General features: G+C 38.2%; 2 protein-coding genes across 6 annotated transcripts in view; one reads left to right on the top strand and one right to left on the bottom strand.

Moving 5' to 3' along the window:
• The window catches only part of PIKFYVE (phosphoinositide kinase, FYVE-type zinc finger containing), a 101,738-nt gene extending 100,984 nt beyond the window's left edge, over nt 1–754 (bottom strand). The window contains exon 1 of one of the 5 annotated variants that reach the window (XM_039352895.1): nt 290–754. In XM_039352895.1, the coding sequence (XP_039208829.1) occupies nt 290–372 (83 nt within the window). In that variant the 5' untranslated portion in view covers nt 373–754. The remainder of the gene's footprint in view (nt 1–289) is intronic. The other 4 variants (XM_039352890.1, XM_039352888.1, XM_039352891.1 and 1 more) reach the window with 4 other exon arrangements.
• A 915-nt stretch (nt 755–1,669) lies between these two features.
• Nucleotides 1,670–25,625, top strand: IDH1 (isocitrate dehydrogenase (NADP(+)) 1). Its single transcript, XM_039352905.1, has 10 exons — nt 1,670–1,809; nt 2,218–2,410; nt 8,165–8,292; nt 11,619–11,910; nt 12,335–12,440; nt 16,124–16,301; nt 17,310–17,461; nt 23,357–23,497; nt 24,036–24,198; nt 24,874–25,625. Exons 3-10 carry the CDS (start codon nt 8,171–8,173, stop codon nt 24,965–24,967), a joined length of 1,248 nt encoding a protein of 415 aa, XP_039208839.1. The 5' UTR covers nt 1,670–1,809; nt 2,218–2,410; nt 8,165–8,170; the 3' UTR covers nt 24,968–25,625.
• The last annotated feature ends 10 nt before the right edge of the window (nt 25,626–25,635 follow it).

Raw genomic sequence — 25,635 nt, 5'->3', positions numbered from 1 at the left:
AGAGTCTCGATACGCCCTGCAGGACCCGATTGTTAACTTTCCCACCACAAAATCTGGTTTACGGAAATGCCACAACGCGCAGTAGAAAAGACGAAACAAAATTCGGAAGGGCAAAGCACTTTTAAAAAACAACAACTATTATCGCTACGGTCCAGCCCCATATGTAGGATCTAAGGCAGGCTGAAACCCATAAAGCTAAAACATGGAATCTACGAGGCTGCGTGAAAGCCCCCCCCCCCGCTTCCTTTCCTCGCGAAGGAAAAAAATCGCTTTGTTCGCCGCCTCTCACCCGCCTCTCGGTAGGCTCCAGCAGGCTATTTCTATCTCCCGCCACGGGTCTCCTGCGATCTGCTCTCCAAGAGGCAACACCATCAAAGAGGGAGCGGCCAAACGGAACCAAGACGCCCGGCTAAGAGAGCAGCTGACCCGGCTTGCACTCGCTCCCTCCTCACCATCCACTTCCTGTTTCTTCCCCTACGAAAGCAAATCGGCGGAGGAGGAGCTATTCCAGCGCCATCTGCTCCGGCCTCCCGCAGGCAATCCAATTGATGCCGGAGAGATGAACCAAACGCACACAGGCGACCCTGCAATCATCGACCAAAGTTTTCAATGCAGTTTAGCTCGAGCGTACAATGCCATAATGACTGGTAACGCCGCGAACCTGTTATCAAGTGTGTACGAGAAAGGGGGAACCAATTCTCATTGATGATCTGGCTTTGTCTGAAGTTTTGCATCTTCTGAATGCGAACATGCTCTATGTCCAATCATAGAGCAATATTACAGGTAGAGATGACACAAGAACTCTTCACTGTCAACTCGCATGCATGTCGAACGAAGAAGCTTGAGGGAGCCAACAGAGAAAATACCATAACGATGTGCATTTCTCCCTGTCTGAAATATGTCCCCTAGGCTCAGGTTGAGTTTCTTACTGAGAATTAATCCAATAAATTCCTAAACAATAGTGTATCAACGCTGTACAATATCAATGGGATGCAGGGAGCTGTAATTAAGCCCTAACACAATTCTCACAATCATCTGTGAAATTTTATAAGTCAATTACCCACCCAACAGACACATACAGTTTGAACTCAAAACTAATTTGGGGCACTTGAACAGTTTATATAAGATAATAGGTTTATGGAATCATGAAAAACTCGCCATTAATATTTCAGAATTATAGGAATAATACCTGATGGTCATCTGACACCTACAAGGAGTCAATATTCTGCATTGTCTCTTCAGTGTTTGACAATTTTAAGATGTGTGGACTTCAGCTCCCAGAAGTCCACACAACTTAAAGCTTTGGTCAAGGTTGAGAAACTGCGCTCTCTGCTTTTTCCTGGGGCCTGAATATGTAGATAGTCAGCGGAACATGATTAGGAAATTCAACCATGTGATTCCTTCCCCGTGATATCCCTTCATTCATTTCTTGCTTTCCGGTCTCATACAAACCGGCCAGCAGGCTTGCATGGGGATGAATTAATGACACTGCGGGAGGGAGGCCAGCTGTCTGAGTGTAAAGATTTCAATCTTCTTGTATTTAGAAAAGCAGCCAAAAGTGTCAAAATAAAGCCCAGCGGATCCTCAGTTTGTCCTTGAGAGCTTCTGTTCGTCCACGACCAATCAGTGTCAAGATCAAAGATCAACGGCAGTCAACCTTCCTGTTTGGACAGCCGGATCAAATCCTACCACTTCAAGGATCTGAAGCCTGAGCCGTTGTTCTGTTAAACCTTCAGAGGCCGGAGACTCTCTGCGAACTCTTAAACCCGCAATCCCGCACTCATCCGAGGAATTGAGCCCAAGCGACAGGTTACGTACGCTTGCCAGTGGTGGCAAGACAGAGAGAGCAAGAAAAATGCATTTGTGTTCGCGGCAATATCTAGCTTGCATTTTTAGCGTGTCACCCAGTCCTTGTCTCCGATCTACCCCGGGAACATGATAAAATCACCTTTGTTCTACTCTTCTTTATTCTGTGTGCTCTGTATTCCCCCCCCCCCCCCAAATTACAAAGCTTCTCCAGTCATTTCTCTTCGCTGGTTCGTGACAAGCGCGTGGGAAGAGCGCATTGGCGAAGCGGTTTTCCTCATTTTCTCTATTGGACAACTGGAAAGTAAAGGAGGGACGAAGTATCAGACCTTATTGTGGGCGTCACCGAGACTGGGAGGAGGTGTAGCCCAAGCAGACTCATTTAAACCTGCTCTTTTTTACCTATTGCAGAGCCTACTCCCCGAGTAAAAACGACGGCGGTAGTACAAGCACCAGCAGCAGCAGCTACCCGGCCCAAGAGGTCGACCGTGGCAGTGGGAGCGAGACGAGCAGTGACAACGCAAGCCCTACTCGTCCTGGGATCTTCCAGTCCTGTTTTTCAAAGTCCTCCAAGTCGTTCAGTGATTCCTATCTGCCCAAAGAGGTGAGTCTCCTCTGTTTCTTCGCCTTGCACTTCTTCGGGCTGCATGGATTACTCGGCTCCAAATGGTTAGTAAAAGCAACGAGTTGTCCAGTATCTTGAAGGCTGGCAAAGATTATTGTGCCGCTGAAGCCACAAATAGCTTAAAAACTAAAATATTATAAGGTTACACGACTCTTTTTGCGGTTTTTACTGCAATTAACTAGTCTGTGACTCTGCAGCTTTTTTAAAAAAAATGATATGAAAAGCCTCTTTTATATACTGTACAAATCCTTATATGTGTTAGATTTTTTCTGTTTCTGGTTGCTTTTCACTGTTGACTCTTTGTCCCCACCCTGAAAATTGTACAAGTCAAAATGGCTGAGAAAGCTTTTCACGTTTTGTTTTATATTGGTTTGGTTATGTTTGATTACAGACTATTTCCTTTATAGTATATTGTAACAACTGCCTTGCTCCTGGAATAACAGAGCCAGATAGATACATCTGTCCTTTTTTAGTCTAATCTGGTTTATGTGTGGGATTGTGGGATAGTTATAGTAATATTTGCACAATTAAATGATTTCAGAAATGTTAAATTCAGTATGGTAAAATCAACTTCAGTTTATTCCTTAATTATCAGTTTGGAAGTCTCTGTGTAAGATAATGGCTTTGTGGTATTATGTGATTATGGTTTATGTGATTATGGTATTCTGCATTTAGGTTAGCTTGTTGGTAACCAACAATTCCATTACAAGTGTGGCCATGAAAATGTGAGATGGAAACGTTCAAAATAATTGGTCCCAATTTTGGCTTGATTGAGATGGGCAGTACCTAGCCACTATCCTAACAAAATCAACATTTTAATTTGAAGTTACTTATTTTGTTTATTAGAATTAATATCCCACTTTATATAATTCAAGGTGGCATAGGTAAGGTTTCTTTCACTGAAGTCCACTGGTTTTACCAGATATATGTAAAGATATAGTTCTGGAAAGAATGGTAGAAAATCCTGGGAAACAAAAGGGTCATTTTAGCAGCCAGTTATTAAAGGCTCTACACTACAGCCTTCCTCATTTGCTCTGATTTTGCTGTGAAGTTCCATATAGACATCCAATTTCTGCATCAAGCTAATAATGAAATAAATATGTAAAATATCTCTGAGAACTATAATCTTGCATACAGGTGTTTTTCTTAGTCTTTTTTTTCTACAAGAAGGCCTGTTTAATTATGGATTTCAGAATACTGGTTATTTCAACATTCTGAACCACATCCAACATTATGCAAGCACTCTTCTAATTGCAACACCTCTCCTTTTTTCAAATCCCTTTCCCAGACATGCACTAAGTCTTAAGGGTGGACATAAGGAAAGAGAACCTATTTTGCAAATGGATGGTATTTTCCCAGGCAAATGAAAATCTATACAAGTAGTCCTCAACTTATGACCACAATTGAGCCCAAAAATTTCTGTTGCTAAGCGAGATGGTTGTTAAAATGAGTTTTGCCCCATTTCATAACCTTACTTGCCACAGTTGTTAAATGAATCACAGCAGTTAAGTTAGCAACATGGTTGTTAAATAAATCTGGCTTCCTCGTTGCTTGTCAGAAGATCGCAAGAGGGGATCACATGACCCTGGGACACTGCAACTGTCATAAATATGATCTAGTTGCCAAGGATCTGAATTTTGGTCACATCCATGCGGATGCTGTAATGGTCGTGTGAAAAATGGTCATAAGTCACTTTTTTCTGGTGCTGTAACTTTCAAACAGATGAAAGTTGAGCACTAACTATAATCAGGTTTACATTTTGCAGTAAGCCACATTATGGTTTATTGGACAAGATTAAGCAGCTTTGCCCTGACAGTTATAGTTAGTTGAACCAGCCAATGTCAAATGAATGATGGATTAGTAAAATATGCAAATCAGGCTATTGTATATAATGATCATGAGTTACATTTGTACATCAAAATTTTGATGGATTAGAGGCCATTTCATTATATGATGGAGAAGAGAATTGATCTTGAAAAGATTATGCCGGAATAAATACTTTGCTTTAAAATGACGTTTTGTTACAGTTTATTACATTTACAATCTCTGTGTGATAAACTCTGAGTTAAATTTAATAGTGTAATTTAACAGTTTATTGATTTCATGTTCAAAACATCTCTTTTCATAAGGAAAATATTTTTATATCTTTTCAAATGTATCTTGCAGCAATACAATAGGTATTTCTGCCAGTTTGATGATTGTGGAATGTGCTAGTCTTATATACTCACATGATTAGACTGTAGCCTGGCCCAAACAGTGCATTAGTACTACTGTGTAGTACTACAAAAAAAAATTTCAGAATGGAGCCCACAGCATGTGCTTCTTTCATTGACATTTTGCAAATACATTATTAGATATCTTATGAAGATAAAATTGCCAAGTCATGGCTCTTTCGTAACCAACACTCGTAAGCAAATACCTGTGGGGATTATCAATTGGCCACAGAACATTTTAAAACTATGCTTTTTGTTGGCTAAGGTCAAGGGGCAGATAGGAGCATTTTATTTCTTTGAATATATTCCTCTGAAGGGTATCATTTTCAGAAAGTAAATATATAAGGGCCCCTTTAGCAGCCAAACAGACTTTATTAAGGGAAGGAAAACAATCTCCTGGCTATATAAGCAGGTGGCTGGAGTGCAAAACTTTAGGCTTCCCCAAACATGCAGAGTATAGTAGTCTCAATCGGGACCAAGCCCTGCATTTTTATTAAATTTATATGACTGCCCATTTCACAAATGTGACACTCAGTGTCATACAAAACAATCATGAAATCAATTTTAAAAACATTCAAAGTACAAGTACAAAAATTCAATATTACTATAAAAGGTTAAGGCACAACATCAGGTTATAAACAATGCCCTAAAATCAAATTACCATTTCCTTGCAATCACTAGGCTTGTTGACATAACCAGGTTTTAAAGGAGTTCCAGAAGGATGGTAGAGATCTCATCTCATAGGGGACAATGTTCCAGAGGGCAGATGCCATGGCAGAAAAGGCCATGTCCTGGGTCCCATCAAATGGAACTTCTTCAAAGATGGAACCTGCAACATACCACTTCTACCAGATCTAATGGGCTGGGCAAATGTAATTGGGTAAAGGTGGTTCCTTAAATAACCCATCCTAATGCCATGAAGGGCTTTAAAGATCAAAATCAGCATTTTGAAATGGTTGTAGAAACAAACTGATAACCGGTACAGCTCATGAAGCAGGGATGTATAACATGTGTATAAAGTTAGGGGCATTTTACACCATCTGAAGCTTCCAGATATTCTTCAAGGGCCACCTCATGTATAGCACATTACAGTAACCCATACAGGCGATGACTAGGGCATGAGTGATCATGAGCTGATCATATTTTCAGTGCAGTCAAAAAGGCTTAATAGTATAGTCATTTTTTTATAAATAATATAATTCAGCTACTAGGTGGCCTGTAAATAAAGAAACAGTTATTTAGCGCAGAGTTGCTAGGAGTTGGGAGCCATACACAGTGAAATTATCTCTATGATTGGTCAGTCAGTCAGATGTTTAGACTGGATAGTTTATTCTTGAGCAGCCAAGTGCATTTTTATACACTTATTGAGTTCTTCCCAAGGACCTGAGCAAATATTATTACTTTTATATATACAAAAATGTAAAATCACAGCTGCCAGTTCTTTAGCTAGTGTTGGCCTTCATACTCAGAGTTCCTCCTAAAAACATATAGGATGTTGTAACGTATTGATACCAATCCAACCAGTGCGGCCTTTTGTAACTGAAAGATGGAAATTTTGTCAATACATATTTTGTAAGTATCATGCAAAAATTTTTGGTATGTTATCCAATGTGTCAATAACCACTGGGACTACCTTGGTTGGTTTATGTCATGATCATTCAACTTCAGTTTTCAGATCTTAATGTTTTAGGTTTTTCTTCAATTCTTTGTCTTCTAGTCCAGGGCTTTTCAACCTTTCACCCATTGTACCACTTTTAGGATATGGCAACATCCGAGTACCACCAGTCACCTAGCAAGGTGTCAAAAACTTGATGACCCCCCAAAAAAGGAAAAAAGTGATAAAGTACAGGTAGTCCTCGACTTAGAACAGTTCGCTTAGTGACTGTTCAAAGTTACAATGACACTGAAAAAGTGCCCCCCAAGCCACAGCTGAGCAAGACACCTGCCTGCACGCCCGTTGGCACTCTTCCTCCTATCCGAAGTTTTCATTGTTAGCATTTCTGTTGAGGATTGGCAGCGGGGGTGGGGAGGGGGGGTTGGTTTTTATTCCCCCTTCTGCTGGGTGGTTGCAGCAGGTTTTGGTCACTTCACATGACCCTGGGACACTGTGAACGTCATAAATATGAATCAGTTGCCAAGCATCTGAATGTAAATCACAAGACCCTGGAGATGCTGCAACATTCCAGCTGATCGGTGCTTCTTCTGGGCTCAGCAGAAGTGCCAGGATCAGTGCTGTTTCACAGCTGATTGGTGCTTCTTCAGGGCTCAGTAGAAGCACCAGGATCAGCGCCGAGCTCCAGTTGGAGCCTGGCGCTGATCCTGGTGCTTCCACTAAGCCCTGACAGCCCCAAAGAAGCAGTGTTCTAGTCTACTGTCCCTTGGTGTTGCCACCTCCTTTATCCATACTTTCTTCTTTTCAACCACAGTTAAATCTGATGTGATATAAGCCAAAACTTTATTACCTTGTATTTGCAAATTCCATAACATTTTAACCTGCTGATTTTTATTACTTTTCAGCTATGTGTTGCCACCAATTTTTCATTACTAGTACATGAACATTTTTACAATTGTTCCAGTGAATCATTTTGATGATTGTGTTATATTGTTTATAATCAGTTTTTGTGATCTTCTTGCTCTAGCTAATCTGTTTTTTTTTTTTGCTTTTTTACACAATCTGACTTTGAATCAGTTTGACAGGTTTTTCAGTTCTGACTTTGATTGCATTAATTTAAATAGTTTACTCTTGAGCAGCCAAAATCAAGCCTTCAATTTCTTTTTTTTTAATGTTACAGTGGTAAGCCATTCCTACATTTTATTTTTATCCATTTTCACCTTGATCTTTTGTAGAAATTGACCATGTAATGCTTTTCCTTGCTAGCATTCAGTTCATGTTTTATTGCAATATTTCAGTATTCGTGTTTTTTTCTTGTACATTCATTAAGTTCCAATTTTTAAGTTCCATTCGTATTTGTTCTTGAGTGTCTTTTTATATAACCAGAGATATCCTCTTCTCAGCTTCAATTCCCTGGTTTTGCTTTAACAAGACAATTTTCTCTCACACACACAATGGAAGCAATTTGTGTAACTTCATTTTACATGCAGCTATGTAGATTCCATTTCTGAAACATGAATTGTCTCAGTTACATCCAGCTGAAATTCAGGGCTGGATCCATTTGTAACTGGAAGTCTCAAATCACAGACTTTCACTGCATAGCTTATTGAAGCAGATTCCTTGTGACTACATTCCGTATATCTCCAATAATTTTTGAAGAATAAAATTATTTTGTTCTTTTATATCCCATCATATCATAATTTTGTATCTATGTGCATATCTTTCTTTCAAAGAAACTGTAAAAATTCAGGTTTGATATTGTGGGGCAGGCAATACAATAAAGCATATAGAAGAAGTACAAAACATGTACACTTATACTGAATTAACTTGCTTTAAGAGCAAATTGTGGGCTTAATTAAAATTGAATTGGAGATGAATCAGAACTTCCTGTGTTTTTTTTCCCATTAGCTAACAATGTCTAAAAAAATTAATGGAGGCCCTGTGGTTGAGATGCAAGGGGATGAAATGACCCGTGTGATTTGGGAACTGATTAAGGAGAAGCTGATCTTTCCCTACGTGGACCTGGATCTTCACAGGTATATCCTCTATACTGTGAGGAAAATGCAGCTTATGTGTGTTTTTGTTAAATGTTAGTTCTGGTACTTAAAAAAGTCTGAAGATATATCACTATTTATATTTCGTGTGTATATTTTCAAAACTGCCTCTTTGCTCTTCAAATTGTGACATTCCGTAACCAAACCTTTGCTTTAAAAGTTGAAAGTTTAGGTACATGAATTGGCCTGAAGTTAAGAATCTGTTTTCACATTGCCAGCATTCATTCAGACCCTGTTGCAAAGCCCAGCTATTTCAAGGCTGTCTTGTGGCTTTAAATTAACCAAATTAACTGAATGGTCACCATTTGTTCTTGTGTTTTTTTAATGTGCCATAGCCAGCAGAGAAATGTAATAAATTCCATCACTACATATGAAAAATAGCTACTTAATAAAAGCTATTTCTCCCAGCCCACAAGTTAGCAGCTCTGTGGGCATCCTGCCTTTGATCTTTTTGGTTTTTAGATGATTACTGGGTTTTTTTTCATCCCTTTGGCCCATGTTTTAATTTTGAGTAGCTCTTCTAAATGTTATTGGTGACTAGTAATAAGAGTTTCTTTGCCTAAATCTTTTCACTTGCACCTAACAGTAACATAGAAATATCCTGGCAACAGCACTTTTTTCTGTCATTACATTGTCTTCATTTCATCCCAGGCCTTGATTGTGACAGGTTTAAATTTAATTAAATTATCCATATTGTGTTACCATTTTTCCTTTTATTCCCATAAAGTCCAGGGGCAATCTGAAGGTGTATAAACTCTGTTAAGCTTTGTAATCCATTAACTTGGAAGTCGGGAAACTGCAATGACTTGAAAACGAAGCGCAAAAATCTTAGGTACCACTGACAATGGGGGCAACAGCTTTTATGCTAATATAATTTTCTGCTAATTCAAAGAAGGCTAGATAATACAACTCAGCTGTGGAGAGGTGTAAACCTGCATCCTTTCCTTTGGACTCCATTTAGTTCACATATTCCATAAACTTACAGAAGCTACAGTGGCAGAGGTGACATCATGTAGCATTTAATCAGTTGGCTGTTCTATTAGTTGTCAAGGCCATTAAAAGAGCCCCCTTGACAAAAGGACAGCAAGTTCTTTTAATTGCGTCAGCCATAAATGAAAGCCAGCACATTTTGAACTTTTGCCTACTTCTCTCATACTTTGTTCCCAGAGGGCAAAAGGAAGGTAGGCAATCACCTGTCTAACAAGATGTGTTGTTTTGCAAGTGCTGAAGCTGCTAAAATACTACTGGGATCTGATTTCTATTACATATTTTTATTTATTTTTTGACCTCTTAATAGGGCAAATATTTTAACCAATTGGATCTATACAATTTAGGGCAATACATTGATTTATGTAGAATTTGGTGCATATATTAGTGATGTTTTCCTGTTATCCTTTCTTGAAATTGCCCATTTATATAAAATTCTTGCAGATTACTTTCTCCGGGCCACTAATAAACTTCAGCATTCAAATTTAGTTAAATTATTTATATGCCACCCATTTCATAACAGTGATTCCAGGAAGTCTATAAGTATTAAAACATAAACCACAGCATATAAGCCAGGACACCCAAAGATAAAACAAATTACTTCAATACAGAAAATGCACATCCACAACAGCAGGGCTCACCTGACCCTCTTGACTGAGACACCTGAGAAAACAGCAAGCCCTTCAGCTAACAGAATCAGGAACATTTGGATCTCTGAGAAAAGCCCTGCCATAGAGAAGGCATAACTCTAGGATGTAAGATGATGACATTGTTTGATGTCTTCTTTGCTGGTAGAAACAATGGGACAGAGGCAGTCCCAAAAATAGCTTAGTACTATGCTTTGTAGTTCCAGTCAGCATCTTGAATTGCATCCAGAAGCCATCTGGGAGTAGCCCTCAACTTATACATGTTCATTTAGTAACTATTCAAAGTTAGAACAGCATTGAAAAAGTGACTTAATGACTGATCCTCAAACTTAATTGTCACAGCAGTGCCACAGTCACATGATCAGAATTTGGGCACTTGGCAACCAGCATGTCTGTATGATGGTTGCAGCATCCCAGGATCATATGATCATCATTTGAGACCTTCCCAGCTGGCTTCTGATAAACAAAGCCGTAGGGGAAGCTTAACAACTGCATGATTCACTCACGAACTCTAGTGATTTGCTTAATTGTGGCAAAAGGTTGTAAAATTGGACATGACTCAATTAACAAATCTAGATTGCTTATAAGTAATAAAAATGAAAGCAACACTTTTATGCTATGTGAACTGTAGATTAAGAGACAGCAGAAAAATAAGTTAACATCCAAAGACAACAGTGTCTGCTTTAAATATTATTTGTAATATTTCTAAAACATTTTTCAGTGTTTAAAAATATAACCAGTATAAGATTCTGTGCAATTGTTGAAGTTTACCCAAGAGGCAGTCTAGATCTTAAGCAATTTGAATAAATTATCCTTGTTAATAACCCATGAGAGATAATTTCTTTTGCTTTTTTGACTCAGAATCCAAACTATTCTTTTTTCCACTCCACCCCTCTATTATTATACAAGCAATGCAACAAACTCATCTGTCTCTACACTCTGTCCCACTTCAACTTGCCATAAGAGTATTAAAATTACTGGCTCTACTAAGTAATTGTGCATTATTCTCTCAACTCAGTCTGAAGTTTGAAGATAAAGGCAGTAGATAAGACTGCAGATTTTTTGTTAAGATATTGCTCTACTTTGAGTCCAACTTGCAGTACAAACACAATAAAGTCCCTTTGAAGGGCTGTTGAACACCACTGAGATATTGTCTTTCAATAATTATTATGAATTGCCCATAAAGTCACTAGGAGTCCAGGTTGTCAACTCTTTTATGACTCATGGATTTCAACTCCCATAGCTGACTCAGGAATTCTGGGAGTTGAAGTCCATGAGTCATAAAAGCCGAGGTTGCCTACCCCTGACCTAGATCAAACATCAGCTTTTCTTTCCTAGAAACAACTCCAGCTCTTTCTCTCTCTTTCAGCTTCCTCTGGCAGCCTTTGGTATGGAACTGATTTATCAAAGCTGTTTTAAAATGTTTGGAAAAGGAAGACATTCTCTTTTGCCATTAGCATTTGGAATTTGGATAGGCTTACTAATGCGCTGCCTTCTCTGGACTTAAATCTCAGATTTCTCCATGGATTTTTGTGGCCAGATTTGCCTCCTTTCTAGGGATGCTTCAGAAACAGTTTCTTAGTACAGTGTAAATCTGGGAGGTGGAACCATGAATAAATGAAGCGATTATGTGGTTATGATTAAATGTCATTTATTGGGGACCTTTCTTTACAGCTATGATTTGGGCATTGAAAATCGTGATGCAACAGATGACATGGTTACAGTGGAAGCTGCTAAAGCTATAAAGAAGTACAATGTAGGAATCAAGTGTGCTACAATCACCCCTGATGAGAAGCGGGTAGAAGAATTCAAGCTAAAACAGATGTGGAAATCACCTAATGGAACCATTCGAAACATTTTGGGGGGCACTGTCTTCAGGGAAGCCATTATCTGCAAAAACATCCCCCGATTAGTGTCTGGATGGACAAAACCCATTATTATTGGCCGCCATGCTTATGGTGACCAAGTGAGTATCTTGAACAATATTTTATGTTTATCCTTTAACTTGCATGACTTCTTATCACCATTAGAAATCTTGACTAGAGAATACACGTGGTGGGGAGCAAAATGCAATCAGGTTTACAGCACTATATGAATTGTTATAAAACATGCATGTAATAGCATTTAGGTTAGAATAGATGAGTAGCAAATTGCAGGTTTTGCTGATGATTAAAATAGTTTGAGCCCTCTTTCAAAACAGCACTGAAGTTGCCAGTTTCACTATAAGAAGCCATTCAAGGAGTTTTCTTCTTTCCCACAGCTCCAGGGCACAGCAATAGAAATTGTTTCCAAATAGATATGATATATTATTATATACCATATTATAGATATTGTATTATGACAGAACATTTGATCAAAACTGGCACTCTTGTTTTTTTTTTGTTTCGTAGTACAGAGCTACAGATTTTGTGGTTCCTGGCCCTGGAAAAGTAGAGATGACATACACACCAACAGATGGAGGCAAACCTGTAACTTATTTGGTACATAATTTTGAAAGTAGGTATTTTGAATTAAAGTGTTGATCCAAAAAATAGCTGTCTGAAAAATTGGTGAAGACTACAAGAAATGATAGTATACTAATCAGTTATCTTCCTGCAAGTTTTTGTATGAATTAGATAATTGGCACTTTGGGATCAAACTATTAAATAATGGAAAAGAGATTAGCAGCTGGAATCCATGACATCTAAGCCTCCATTAAGTGCTATTTGCCCAATTTCCAAGCTGCTAATCTGGAAATGAAAATGTAGAGGGACTAATAACAATATAGCTTTGGAACTGACCACCGCTGCTGGGTAGATGAGAAATCTAATTGTTGCCTTCTCATAAAATCGGTGCTTGGTGATCAGTGTAAGACATGTGCAGAAAGAAATTTCCTGGATTTTTTAACAGATTCTGCTATCACTATTGCTTCTCTTATCCTTTTCACCATCCCCACCCCTTTTTTCAGTAGAAAAAAAACAGTTGAAAGAGTGATCTAAGATTGCTTTAATGTTGCACAAAGTTATAAAACTGACTTCAGTGGTTGTGAAACCTGTTGGAACGGTGGTTGTGAAACCTATTGCATTTAAATCTGCCTTACTTTATAGAAGTCGTGCAGAGTCTTCTGGAGTGGATAGCCATACCAAATCTAATAAATTTAAATATAGCTTGAAATTCTACAATTCATATACACAATTCATAATCAATTCTGCAATGCCTATACTTGAAAAAAGAAGAAAAGAAAAGCAAATACTGAAGTCTTCTAATGGATGCTTGGTAAAGGATATCTTCACAGGCTTTCCAGGTGCTTTTAAAAGAGTCTTCCCCAATATATCTTCTAGTGTACGGGACTACAATTCCTATAATTCTGAACCATCCTGATCTTGGATTGGAAATAGTGAAAGCTGTCTTTAAAATACATTAAAAGTAGATTGATTGGGAAAGGTTGCTTTAAAGATAAATCTGGAAAATGCTTATGGTAAAGAGGTACAAATAGAGTCTTCATAATCAGGTTCCTTTGAAATGTTGAAATAAGGAATCTCTGAAGTGAGAGAGGTATATTTCTATAGAAACAGGTCAAAAATGGAGCAGGGGGTGAGGCATTATAGGAAGAAATACAAAGGTAGCCTTGCGATCCCTTACATCTGACATTTTACATTCTTTATGGAAAGTGTTATCATATCTTATGCCTGAATTACAAAAGTCTTAGTAATAAGTTACGCAGCTTGGGAGGATAACAACCTGGATAACAGAGAGTACTCTTGTGATATCCAAGGAATTTCTGTGTCTCCCATTTCTGAATCCCCTCTCTGAATTACACAGTTTTGACCAGTGTTGGGCATAGATAACATAATATTGACTTACCTAGTTGAATATTGTACTTTAGGAGAAGACTTCCAACATTTAGGGGGACTTATCATATTACAAAGGTGATATATGTATAATAGTAATAATAACTTGAGAAATCCTGTTTGAAGACAGTTTGAAGGCTGACACTCACCTATCCATAACATTGTGACTAGATTCCTTATTTTTATTGGTGATGACCAAGAGCATTTTAGGTTGTGAAAGATACTACAGATTCTTTGTGTGGAATAATATAATTGCTTTTTTGCATTCTGGTCTTTATATAAATAAGACACTTCATTTATATAGGCTGTGAACCAAATTCCTTTCACGTTTCCTATATATTTTTACCTTAATCAGCAGAATATGATAGTATTAATTGATAGACATACGTTTCATATCTGTGCAACTTAATAAAATATGCATTAAGAAATAAAGAATAGCTGATGGTTATGGTACAGCCAATAAAATTGCTGTAGTATGTATACTGTTTTACATTGGAGCCATGAATAACAGTTGCGTGCTGTATGCCAACTTGTACTGAGTAACAAGTACAAGCTGGTGCGTGGCTGAAAATTCCAGGCATACTATATCTTTGGTATTTCATTCCCAGCTAATGTAACTACATGCTTCTCAACTTGGCAATTAGAAGCCATCCATAATTTTAACAGCTTCCAGGTAGTAATTCCTAATAGTTTCTAACAGTACTCCTGTACAATAGACCAGTGTTATTACTGATTGTTATTTTGCTACCATTGCTATAGTAATGTTCATTTCTGGGTTTTTACCTTTGGATTTTGCTATTTTTATGAAGATTTTGGAGAGGGTTTTTTTCTTTGTAGATGTTATTAATTTACTAATTTTATTTCATTGTAATTTAATTAAAAATTATAATTAGAATAAAAACTAATACAAACTGAAAAAATAAAAGATGCAGAAAAGGGGGAAATAGAGAAATAGAAAGGAAAAAAATAATAAAGAGAAAGAGTGTGAGACAGAAACTTCCCATCTTCATTACAAGTACATGTAATTCTCGACATAATTGGGATCAGAATATTTATCACTAAGCGAGTTATGTGACTGGACCTGATTTTATGAACATTTTTACCATAGTTGTTAAGCAAATCACATGGTTGTTAAATGAATCATGTGGTCGTTAAGCTAAACCAGCTTCTCTAATTTGCTTGTTGGAAGCCATCTGAGATTGTAAATAGCGATCATGTGATCACAAGATGCTGCAACCATTGTAATGGCAGTAACATTATGAATAAGTTTATCACGCCAAATAGGAATTGGTTCATGAATACAGTAAGCCTTTTTTTAAACTGACATTCCTGGCTTAGTGTGTGATTTGTTCTGCATAATTTGGGGAACCAGTTTTTGCTCAACATGGGCCTGTCTTTCTTCATATTAGTTCTAATTCTGCTCAGTAGTGGCATATTCCTTTTGAGAGTTCAACAGGTTTCAGATGTACTTCATCATAATTTGCTACAGATTTAGAGGAAATGAGGGACCCGTTGTTTCTTGGCTGCAAACTTTAGCCAATTAAAAAGATTGCATATGACAAGCAAGTGAATTCTAATTTCTGCACTTCTTGTTTTATTCTGACTTGGAATCGTGGATATGAATAGAGGTGCAGTAGCTGATTGGCTTAATGACACTGGAGATGGTCTCTGTTCCAGTTATTTGAGTCCTAGCACTGCGTGTTGGGGTGAGCTCCCGTCACTCAACTCAGCTTCTGTCCACCTAACAGTTCAAAAACATGTTCTATAGAAGTAGATAAATAGATACCACATCGGTGGGGAGACGAGTTGGTGTTCCATGCAGGCAGTCAGATTCTGGCCAGCTCTGAACCTTCCCAGTTGTGGCATCTATTTATGAGGTGGCTCCCGGAAGGGAGGGGAGCTTTGGATAACGCTGCAGGAAGAGCCATTCATCTTTCTTTCTGGTGCGAAGCCAGTTCAGCCTTCTGTAGCGCACCTGGGAAGCATGCGAGCATGTCCTACAACAGAGCTGGTAAATTGGCAGCCAAGCTATTATTATACAATACACTATACTTTCCTGACTAATGTAATAATGCATACACTAATAATAATAATGGATATGAACATCAGTTAGCAACTTGGTATTACATGTAGTAAAGAGTTGCTGCTTCTTTTTGGAGTCGTATGGCTACATGACAAAAAGAAATTTTCATCTGTGATAGCTAATGTACAATAGACTAGTGACATGAATTGGTTATCATTGAACCCTTGAAAATACTGTTCACATGAAAGAAAAAAGTCTTGTGCTTTTAGTAAGCAAAATTTTGGTTACTTCCTCTTCACTTCGTGCTTCTCTTTTCGGTGATGCAGGCTGCGGAGGTGTGGCTCTGGGGATGTATAACCTTGACCAATCCATCAAGGACTTTGCCCACAGTTCTTTCCAGATGGCATTGTCTAAAGCCTGGCCTCTCTACATGAGCACCAAAAATACCATTTTGAAAAAATACGATGGACGTTTTAAGGATATCTTTCAGGACATCTACGACAAGTAATAATAATAATAATAATAATAATGTAGACAAAATGCCAAATCCAGTCTGAACATCTGGCTGACTGTGCGATGATTGATAATAATAATAATAATAATAATAATAATAATAATAATAATAATAATAATAATAATAATAATAATGTTTTACTATGTATTTTCACTTGCAAGGATACCTCTTAGAAAAATCGTACTATTTTTTTTGTAAACTTTCATAGTGGGGTATTAATTCCTGAGTCTGAAACTTTATTCTCAGAAGCTTTTTTAAAATGTTTTCTTCAAAATTTCATGCAGAAAATATTGAACTGATTATGCATATTGAACTATGAACAGAAGGGGATTATGAATATAAAATTAAGAAAACTGCTTTTGGGGGACTGCTCATAAACAAACCCATTTTTTTTAAAAAAAAAAATCCTCTATGCTATAGATACATGGGTGCCTAAACTCTCCCATTTAGTTTCCTGATTGCACACAAACGCACATACAAATATAATTTCTTTGCTTCCCTCTATATGGCAGTTCCTTTATTTCAAGCGTCCCCTTATCCTCCAGAAAGCTGGCTGTGCTTGATATTAATTTGCAAATCAGGATGTTTTCTATAAGTCTATTTTTACAACCTGTGCTCAGTGACAATAATGGCTAAATATTCACATTAATGTTTATGTACTTTTTAAATTAAACAATGTTGAATTAAGAAAGATGGGCAGCAAAGTTGATAGCAGAATATTTGCTACTGTGCATGAGTGGTTCACAAAGTTTCTGAATTAAACTAACTTGTTTTTCCAATCTGTCCTTAGTTGCTTAAAACAACTCTCATTATATTGGAAAACACAAAACATAAAATGCCCACCTCTCAGATGATATTAAATACAAAAAGAAAATGTTGTAGTGAAAGGATTTAAAGTTCTTCTCTTAGTTTCTTTTTATGGAAAGGTTTTTGAAAGCATGAGATATGCCAGACCTATTACCAAACACAGGTAATATTCAGTTTTCTTTCCCCTCCAGAGAGTACAAGTCAAAGTTTGAGGCCAAAAACATCTGGTATGAGCATCGACTGATTGATGATATGGTGGCTCAAGCTCTAAAGTCTGAGGGAGGATTTATCTGGGCATGCAAGAACTATGATGGTGATGTGCAATCTGACTCAGTTGCCCAAGGTATGTTTAATGCCTCTAATGTTTGTAGAAGTGTTTTGGTAACATGATAACCAGCCAGCCAGATCTATAGTTTTGCACAGTATGACTACAAATATAACAACAACAACAAGAAGAAGTTGGAAGGGACCTTGGAGGTCATCTAGTCCAACCCCTGCCCAGGCAGGAAACCCTATACCAGGGGTGTCCAACGGCTGGACGCGTCATGTAGAAGCCGCACCCACCCCATTGCCAGCAATGGCAAAACAGTCCCAATACGTCACGCAACGTCATGTGACGTTGCGAGTTTGACATGTCTGCCCTATACCATTTCAGACAAATGGCTGTCTAGTCTCTTCTTAAAAACCTCCAGTGTTGGAGCATTCACAGCTTCTGAAGGCAGGTTGTTCCACTGATTAATTGTTCTGTCAGGAAATTTCTCTTTAGTTCTAGATTGCTTCTTGCCTTCAGGTGCTTTGGAGAATAGCTTGACTCCCTCTTCTTTGTGGAGCCCTGAGATACTGGAACACTGCTATCATGTCATCTCTCGTCCTTTTCTTCATTAAACTAGACATACCAATTCCAGCAACCGTTCCTTATATGTTTTAGCCTCCAGTCCCCTGATCATCTTTGTTGCTCTTCTCTGTACTCTTTCTAGAGTCTCAACATCTTTTTTACATCGTGGTGATCAAAACTGGATGCAGTATTCCAAGTGTGGCCTTACCAAGGCATTGTAAAGTGGAATTAACACTTCATGTGATCTTGATTCTACCCGTTAATGCAGCCTAGCACTGTGTTGGCTTTTTTGGCAGCTGCAGCACACTGCTGGCTCATATTTAAGTGATTGTCTACTATTGAGTAAGGTACCACCTATACTATACCTGTGCATTTGGTTTTTCTTGCCTAAATGTGGAACCTTACTTTTTGCACCACTGAATTTTATTTTGTTAGATAGCGCCCAATGTTCAAGTCTCTCAAGATCCTTCTGTATCTTAGGTCTATCTTCTGGAGTGTTGGCTATTCCTGCCAGCTTGGTGTTGTCTGCAAATTTGATGAGTTCCCCATCTATCCCCTCACCCATTGATGAAGATGTTGAAGAGCACTGGGCCCAGAACAGAGCCCTGGGACACTCCACTACACACTTCCATGTAGATGCGGTTCCATTGAGGACCACACTCTGAGTATGGCCGGTCAGCCAGCTACGAATCCATCTGGTGGTGATACTGTCTAACCCACATTTTTCTATCTTATCAAATAGTAGGTTGTGGTCTACTTTATCAAAAGCCTTACTCAAGTCCAAGTAAATTATATCCATAGCATTCCTCCGGTCCACTAATTTTGTCAAAGAATGCAATAAGATTTCAGTGGCATGATCTGTTTTTGACAAACCCATGTTGGCTTTTGGCAATGACTTTGTTTGCCTCTAGGTCTTTACTGATTCGTTGCTTGATTATCTTTTCCAAGATCTTCCTAGGTATTAAGGTCAGGCTGATAGATCTGTAGTTTCCTGGCTCCATTTTTTTTTCCTTTTTTGAAGCTGGGAACTACTTCAGCTCTTTTCCAGCCCTCTGGTAGTTCCCCAGTGCTCCAGGATATAAACGGAATCACCTTGCTAAGTTTTAGTTTTGTATTTTAAGTCAGCTCAATGCACTATTTCCAGCAAAGGCCAACCAAATGACTCTGCAAAGACTAAAGCTAGATAGGAAGGCAATAGCTGCTTTTCTTCTTTCCTCCTGCCCTCCAATTCATGAAAGCCCTACAGATCATAGGCCTGGTTATTAAGCGACTGTTTCCAATACTTTCTGCCAATCCTGGAAGATCTGGTAGAGTTAGCTTGGTCCTCATGCCATCAATTAAGCTGTACAGTGAGCCATACCCAGGAGGTTGGGACTTATCTGCTCCTTTTCTATTGTAGTGCTTTCCTTCTGGAATAGTATCCCCTGGAGATTCAGTGGCTTCTATCTTGCAGCCTTTAAAAGATTGTTATTTTTTTTAATGTATTGATTCATTTAATTTAGGTACTATTCAACTCAAGACTGACACTCAAAATAGTAGACAATATATAAGTAACATAAAACATTACACATATGGCAGATCCAATCAATACATAGAATAGGAATCATATACCCAGCAAGGGTCACAACCACTCCAATCCAAAATCTAGAAGATCCAGGCGCTTAAAGCCCCCTAGAATGCCATCAAGTTGGAATCTATCTGGATTTTAGGGGGGATCCTCATTCCAAAGGGCAGGCTCTTTCCCTAGACCTTGGATGAGGTTCATGAAGGGGTGTGTGTGTCTCTAGATGACATCATGTTTTGGGTTTGAGTTTTTAATTTAAATAAGCCAACCAGAATTGTTGAAACTGGATGGCCTAGAACAGAGCTTGAGGACTGGCGGGAAGAAGCAGCTTCAGAATTAGTGTGTATGTGCATGGGGCCACGCACACTGGCACGGCACTAACTGCCCCATTCATGCATGCATTGGCACCATGTGCATGCACGAACGGCCGTGCACCCCCACAGCGGCTAGAGGCCCATTCGCGCATGCACAAATGGGCAGCGCAAACCACCTGGGCTAGTGGCCCATGCGCAAATGGGCTGCAGATATCCACCCCATTCTAGCATTCCTGTTTGTGCACATGTGCAAACGGCCGCAGGCACTAGCGGGGGGGAAATGCACGCCCACGCATGCGCGCACCATCTAGCCATTTCTGCAGCCAGCTGGCCAAGAGCCCATGGCCCGGCCGTAGACCATAGGTTGGGGACCCCTGGCCTAAAAGTTTGAAATATTAAGAACAAACAATTCTAAATGTTATTTTCAATTTTTGTAACTCTTGCTACCATCTTGCATTTGAAGATTTGATAGGCTCTAGGGATTATTTCATATAAGAATATTTGGTCACCATATTTCCTTGAAGTCTCACATTTTAAATAAATGTTTAAGTATAGGTTAAAACACTGTTGAATAAACAAGTTCTTATTAAAGAATTTGCAAGAATGTAACTGTTGCATGTGTACATTCAGAGGTACAGTATTCTCGACCGATGAGAATTAATGATTTTTAAACTCCAGATTATATTCCAAAGAATATTCATGACATTTTAAGCTAACCTAATGGCATAAACTAATTTATTTCCAGACATTTAAATATTTCCCTTTATGGCAATAACTTTGGAGCCTATCAGAGATTTAGAGAGAACCTATGGCCTAAATCTGTTTTTCATTTTTAAATTACATGAAATGTAGATTCCTTCAATCCAAAGTTCACTCCTGATATAAACATGGGTATGTCCATGTAATTGTCTTGAAATTAGCCATTGTCATCATCTAGAATGCTTTTTTCTGCTTCCTTATCTAGCCTATAACCTTAGGACTTGTATCCAAGGAACAATCAGGCGCTCTGTTGTTTATCTTTCTCAAGATCAGCTAGGTTTGACTAGGTAGTGCCACCTGGGAATTTAAATTACATAGAAAGGCAAATAGGTTACAAGCACTAGCAAACAGCTGATGTACTGTAGATTATCATCATCCCACCTAGGCAATGATGCTGAACTACAGTATACTCCAGAACTTCAATTATTTGACTCAAATTTGTAAAAGGATGCAATGTAATACTGTACTTTTAGGTGCTCCTGCTAACAGTATAATTCCAAATACAGGTAGTCCTCGATGTACGATCACAATTGAGCCCAAAATTTCTGTTGCTAAGGAAGACAGTTGTTAAGTTAATTTCTTAATTTGACCCATTTTACAACCTTTCTTAAGGCTGTTAAGTGAATCACAATGATTCCTTGTTAAGTTAGTAACACAGTTAAGTGAATCTGTTTTCTCCATTGACTTTGCTTGTCAGAAGGTTGCAAAAGCTGATCACATGATCCCAGGACACTCCAACCGCCATTAGTCAGTTGCCAAGCATTTGAATTTCAATCACATCACCATGAATGTGGCCAGAATCTGAAAACAACACTTAACACTGCAGAGTACTTGAGTAAGATGGTTTGGATAAGATCAGCATAGATTGTAGGGGTGATACTGAAATATAATTTTCTCTTATTTTACTTGTCTATATATTAAATTATTGTATTTTACTCCAATTTCATTTTAAATTGTTTTTATAGGATTTTATTAATATATGTTTGGAACTTTGTATTGATATGGCCTATGGGCTAATCAATAAACTAATTATTATAAGTGTGAAAAACTGTCATAAGTCACTTTTTTCAATGCTGTCACTAAATGAACTATTGTAAGTCAAGGACTACCTATACATCACTGTTAAGGAGCTAACCTTGTTTGAAAAGGAAAGGAATATGTCATGGTTCCGACTGATGAAACTTTTCAAAAGAACTTCGAGGCATTGTTTACCTAAAGCTTTTATTTGAGTAGCATAATATCAGCACTACATAATCGAAGCCAAAAACTGAATTCCCCTCCCCTGGGCATATAATATGAAAGCATAATTCCCTCCTCCAATGAACAGTCATAAATCACATTCCCCAATTAGCTTGAAGCTCAGGCTTCCTCTCCAGTTCTCCAGCCCACCAATTCTTTATCAGCTCTGGGCCCAATAACCTTGATTCTCACGCTAGGTTTAGTGTTGTTATGTCTAGCTCAGACATGTCAAACGCAAGGCCCGGGGGCCGGATGCGGCCTGTGAAGTGGTTTCATGTGGCCTGCCAAGCCATCCTGGAAACAGTGAGGGAACGGCCCCCGCTGCCTTGGCCCTGGCCCAGACCAACCGGGAGCCAATGTACAATTTTGTGGTGGCCATCTTGGCACTTGCCCCAGTCCCACCCCCTTCTGCCAGAGACCCTCAGATCTGTCCCATTCCTGCCCAGGCTCCCATAGGCACCCTTGACACGAATGATATAGAACTGGCCACACCCACTCCATCCACGCCCACCCAGTAGGCTGCACCCACTCTGGCCACATCCACCCCCCCCCCCAGGGCAACTGCAATGCTGATGCAGCCCTCAGTGAAATTAAGTTTGACACCCCTGGTCTAGCTAGACTCTCATTCACATCCCCCCCCCCCCAGCATTATCTAACTCTAAAACCGAAAGGGAAAAAGATGGCTACATTTTCATCTGTTGTCAATGCAAAACATCTGATGTTAGCAGTGTTGACAGAATGGCTATATGTAGCTCATGTTAGAGTTCATTGTTACAAAATTACTGGGCAACCATATGATTTTCTTAATGTTGGCCATTAAAATTATACAATTAACATATTCAGGAAATTTACAGAACAGAGCTTTGTATATAATTTATTAGGTAGCTTCAGTTCATAATTAAAGTTTTATAATTGTTCTTTTTTGAGAATAATATAAATACTGAAAATTCAGCATTTGGTCTACATCACCTCTTCCCTAATACTGCTGATGTTTTTTTGGATTTGTTAATGTCTGAAGCCTGGTTTACATGCTACATTTTCCAAGTGAAGTTAACACTACTTGCTTTGGGGATAACATAATTATTGTGTGATAATACATTTACTCACTTCTTTCTGCAAAGGCATATTTCTCTTTATAAAATGTATAGACAGTTTCTGTTTGAATCAAACCAGGTATAGTGTAACCAACTTTTTTTAGCCTTGAATTGGAAAATTGTACATTTAAATCACCCCATACTAAACTCAATGTAAAATAAAAAAGGAGATTAATGATAATTTTAAAAATCCTTAAACAAGAATGAAATTGAAAAAAAGTTCGCTTTCCATTTGATAGCAAGATCAGTTATCAGTAATGCCAGATAATCATTTTTTTTTCCAAATTGGTAGTCTACCTAGCATTTTAGATAAAAATAAGTAGTCAAGTTAGTTGCTCTGTCTGCTTCTTAATGCTGTTGCAGTCAAGAATTGCCAAACTAGGAGTGATACATTTTCAAAAACACTAATTGCCTAGTTCATTCTCCTGTCTAGGTTATGGATCTTTGGGAATGATGACAAGTGTCCTGATATGCCCAGATGGCAAAACTGTTGAGGCTGAAGCTGCTCATGGCACAGTGACTCGTCACTATCGCTTGCATCAGAAAGGCCAAGAAACCTCCACTAATCCCATAGGTAAGTGGGTTCTACCACCCCCAGTCTAACCTAGTGTCTTAAATGAATGTCACAGCATAGCTCAAATGAACCCTTGAAATCATAAAGGTCTATTAGCAAAAGAACTGCCTCGGAATTAATCATATGGGCCTATCAGTTTACAGAAAAAAATGTGGAATGTTTGCATTGTGTATGTGACTATTGCTACATCATTTATGGTGTTAAACTGAAACTTGCTTCCAGGAATGAAAGTGTGATGACCAGCCTCTAATTAATTAACTGATGTTAATCTTATGAACGCTAGGAAGAGATTCCGAGTATGGGAAGTAGGAAAATTTGTACAACATCTTTGGCTATATAACCACAGGTTACTCTCTAAAATCTGCTCGAGAATAAAGTGGAATTATTTCAGTGAATGTTATCAGTAGTCATACTGAACAGTCAATATAGATTGTTAGGTTATCTTTTAGACTGAGAGTATGGAAAAAAAATAATGTAGGCAATTCAGATTCTAGTTGAACAATGTTGTTAATTGAGTTCTCTCTTCCCATCGTCCTAGCATCCATCTTTGCCTGGACCAGAGGATTAGCTCATAGAGCAAAATTAGATAACAACCAAGACCTCCAGAATTTTGCTTCAGCCTTGGAGGATGTCTGTGTAGAGACAATCGAAGCTGGTTTCATGACAAAAGACTTGTCTGCTTGCATTAAAGGGCTGCCTAAGTAAGTGATCTGTTTCAAAGAAATACCAGAATATTTAAAATGTTTTAAAATTCATTTAGTTATTTAATGAATGTATAGGCCACCCATCTCACCTAAATGATTCCGGATGGCTAACATGTCCTATCTGCTTCTGGGAAATTTTTAATAAATACACTGTCTAATAATAAAAATCAAATCAAAACTCATTTTAAAAATTGGAGACAGAACTAGTTTTTTGAAAATGTAAGACACATGTACCTATTGGTTACAGGTTGTCCTCAACTTACGATGATTGAACCCAAAATTTATGTTGCTAAGTGAGACAGTTAAATGAGTTTTGATCCATTTTACAACCTTTCTTGCCACAGTTAAGTGAATTGCTGTTGTTAATATGGCTGGTTTCCCCATTCACTTTGCTTGTCAGGTCGCAAAAGGTGTCCACATAACCTCAGGCACTGCAACCATCATAAATATAAGTCAGTTTCCAAGCATCTGAATTTTGGTCACATGACCATGGGGATGCTACAACAGTCATGTGAAAAATGGTCATAAGTCACTTTTTTCAGGGCTGTTGTAACTTTGAACGGTCACTAAACAAATTGTAAGTCAAGGACTACCTGTATAAAAAATAGATACATTAGAGCATTTCTTATACTCTTGAATTTACACTATTGTTTTGCTTCGTTTTAATCACAGTGTGAAGCGCTCCGATTATTTGAACACATTTGAATTCATGGATAAACTTGCTGAAAACTTGAAGACAAAATTATCTTCTCAGCCAAGATTGTAAGAGCAGAGCTTGAAGTATTTGCTCTGGAAAGACAACTATCTCATGGATGGATGAATGACTATATATATATAAAGGTAGCACTTCAAAAAGAAATCAACCTAAATGTAATGATCAAACTCTCCCACTCTCTAGCTTTCTGTAATGTTAAGAGAGGAGGAAAGACATAGGGAAGGGCAGAATTGATGTTCATCTCTATGGAAAATAGCTTTTTCCTGGTCAGCCAGAACCCCTAGAGAAATTAATATTTGTCGAAGGGGAAGGGGCTCTAAATTAAGTCATTTTTAAGAATTTTACTTTCTAACTCCTCATTACATTATATACAGAATGCAGAAGATCCTTCTGACCAATCATTTTAATGAAATTGAAAAATATAATCCAGCTTGATATGGACAATGTTATAAGAGGATTTTAATTACTTGTGGTGGGAAGGAAGAGAAAAATGTTTTACAGGAAGCTTTACTACGACACAGTCTTATACACAATACAGGCAGAAACAATCCTTGAATTTCCTTACATCTGGGAGCTAACTAAAGAGAAGGAAAAATTGCTTTCTGCTTGCACATGTAGCTTACAATGGAGCATTTCAAACTAACTTGTCACCCAATTTGGGTCAGCGGTAACATTGGTTTTTAAAGCAGGAAATAAACACTAATACCCATCCTTGTGTC

Source organism: Crotalus tigris, unplaced genomic scaffold (genome assembly GCF_016545835.1).
Source record: "Crotalus tigris isolate CLP2741 ecotype Arizona unplaced genomic scaffold, ASM1654583v1 scf7180000018485.2372832, whole genome shotgun sequence".
Lineage (NCBI taxonomy): Eukaryota > Metazoa > Chordata > Lepidosauria > Squamata > Viperidae > Crotalus > Crotalus tigris.
Note: the sequence above shows the minus strand (reverse complement) of the source record. Positions and strands in the feature narration are given on the sequence as shown.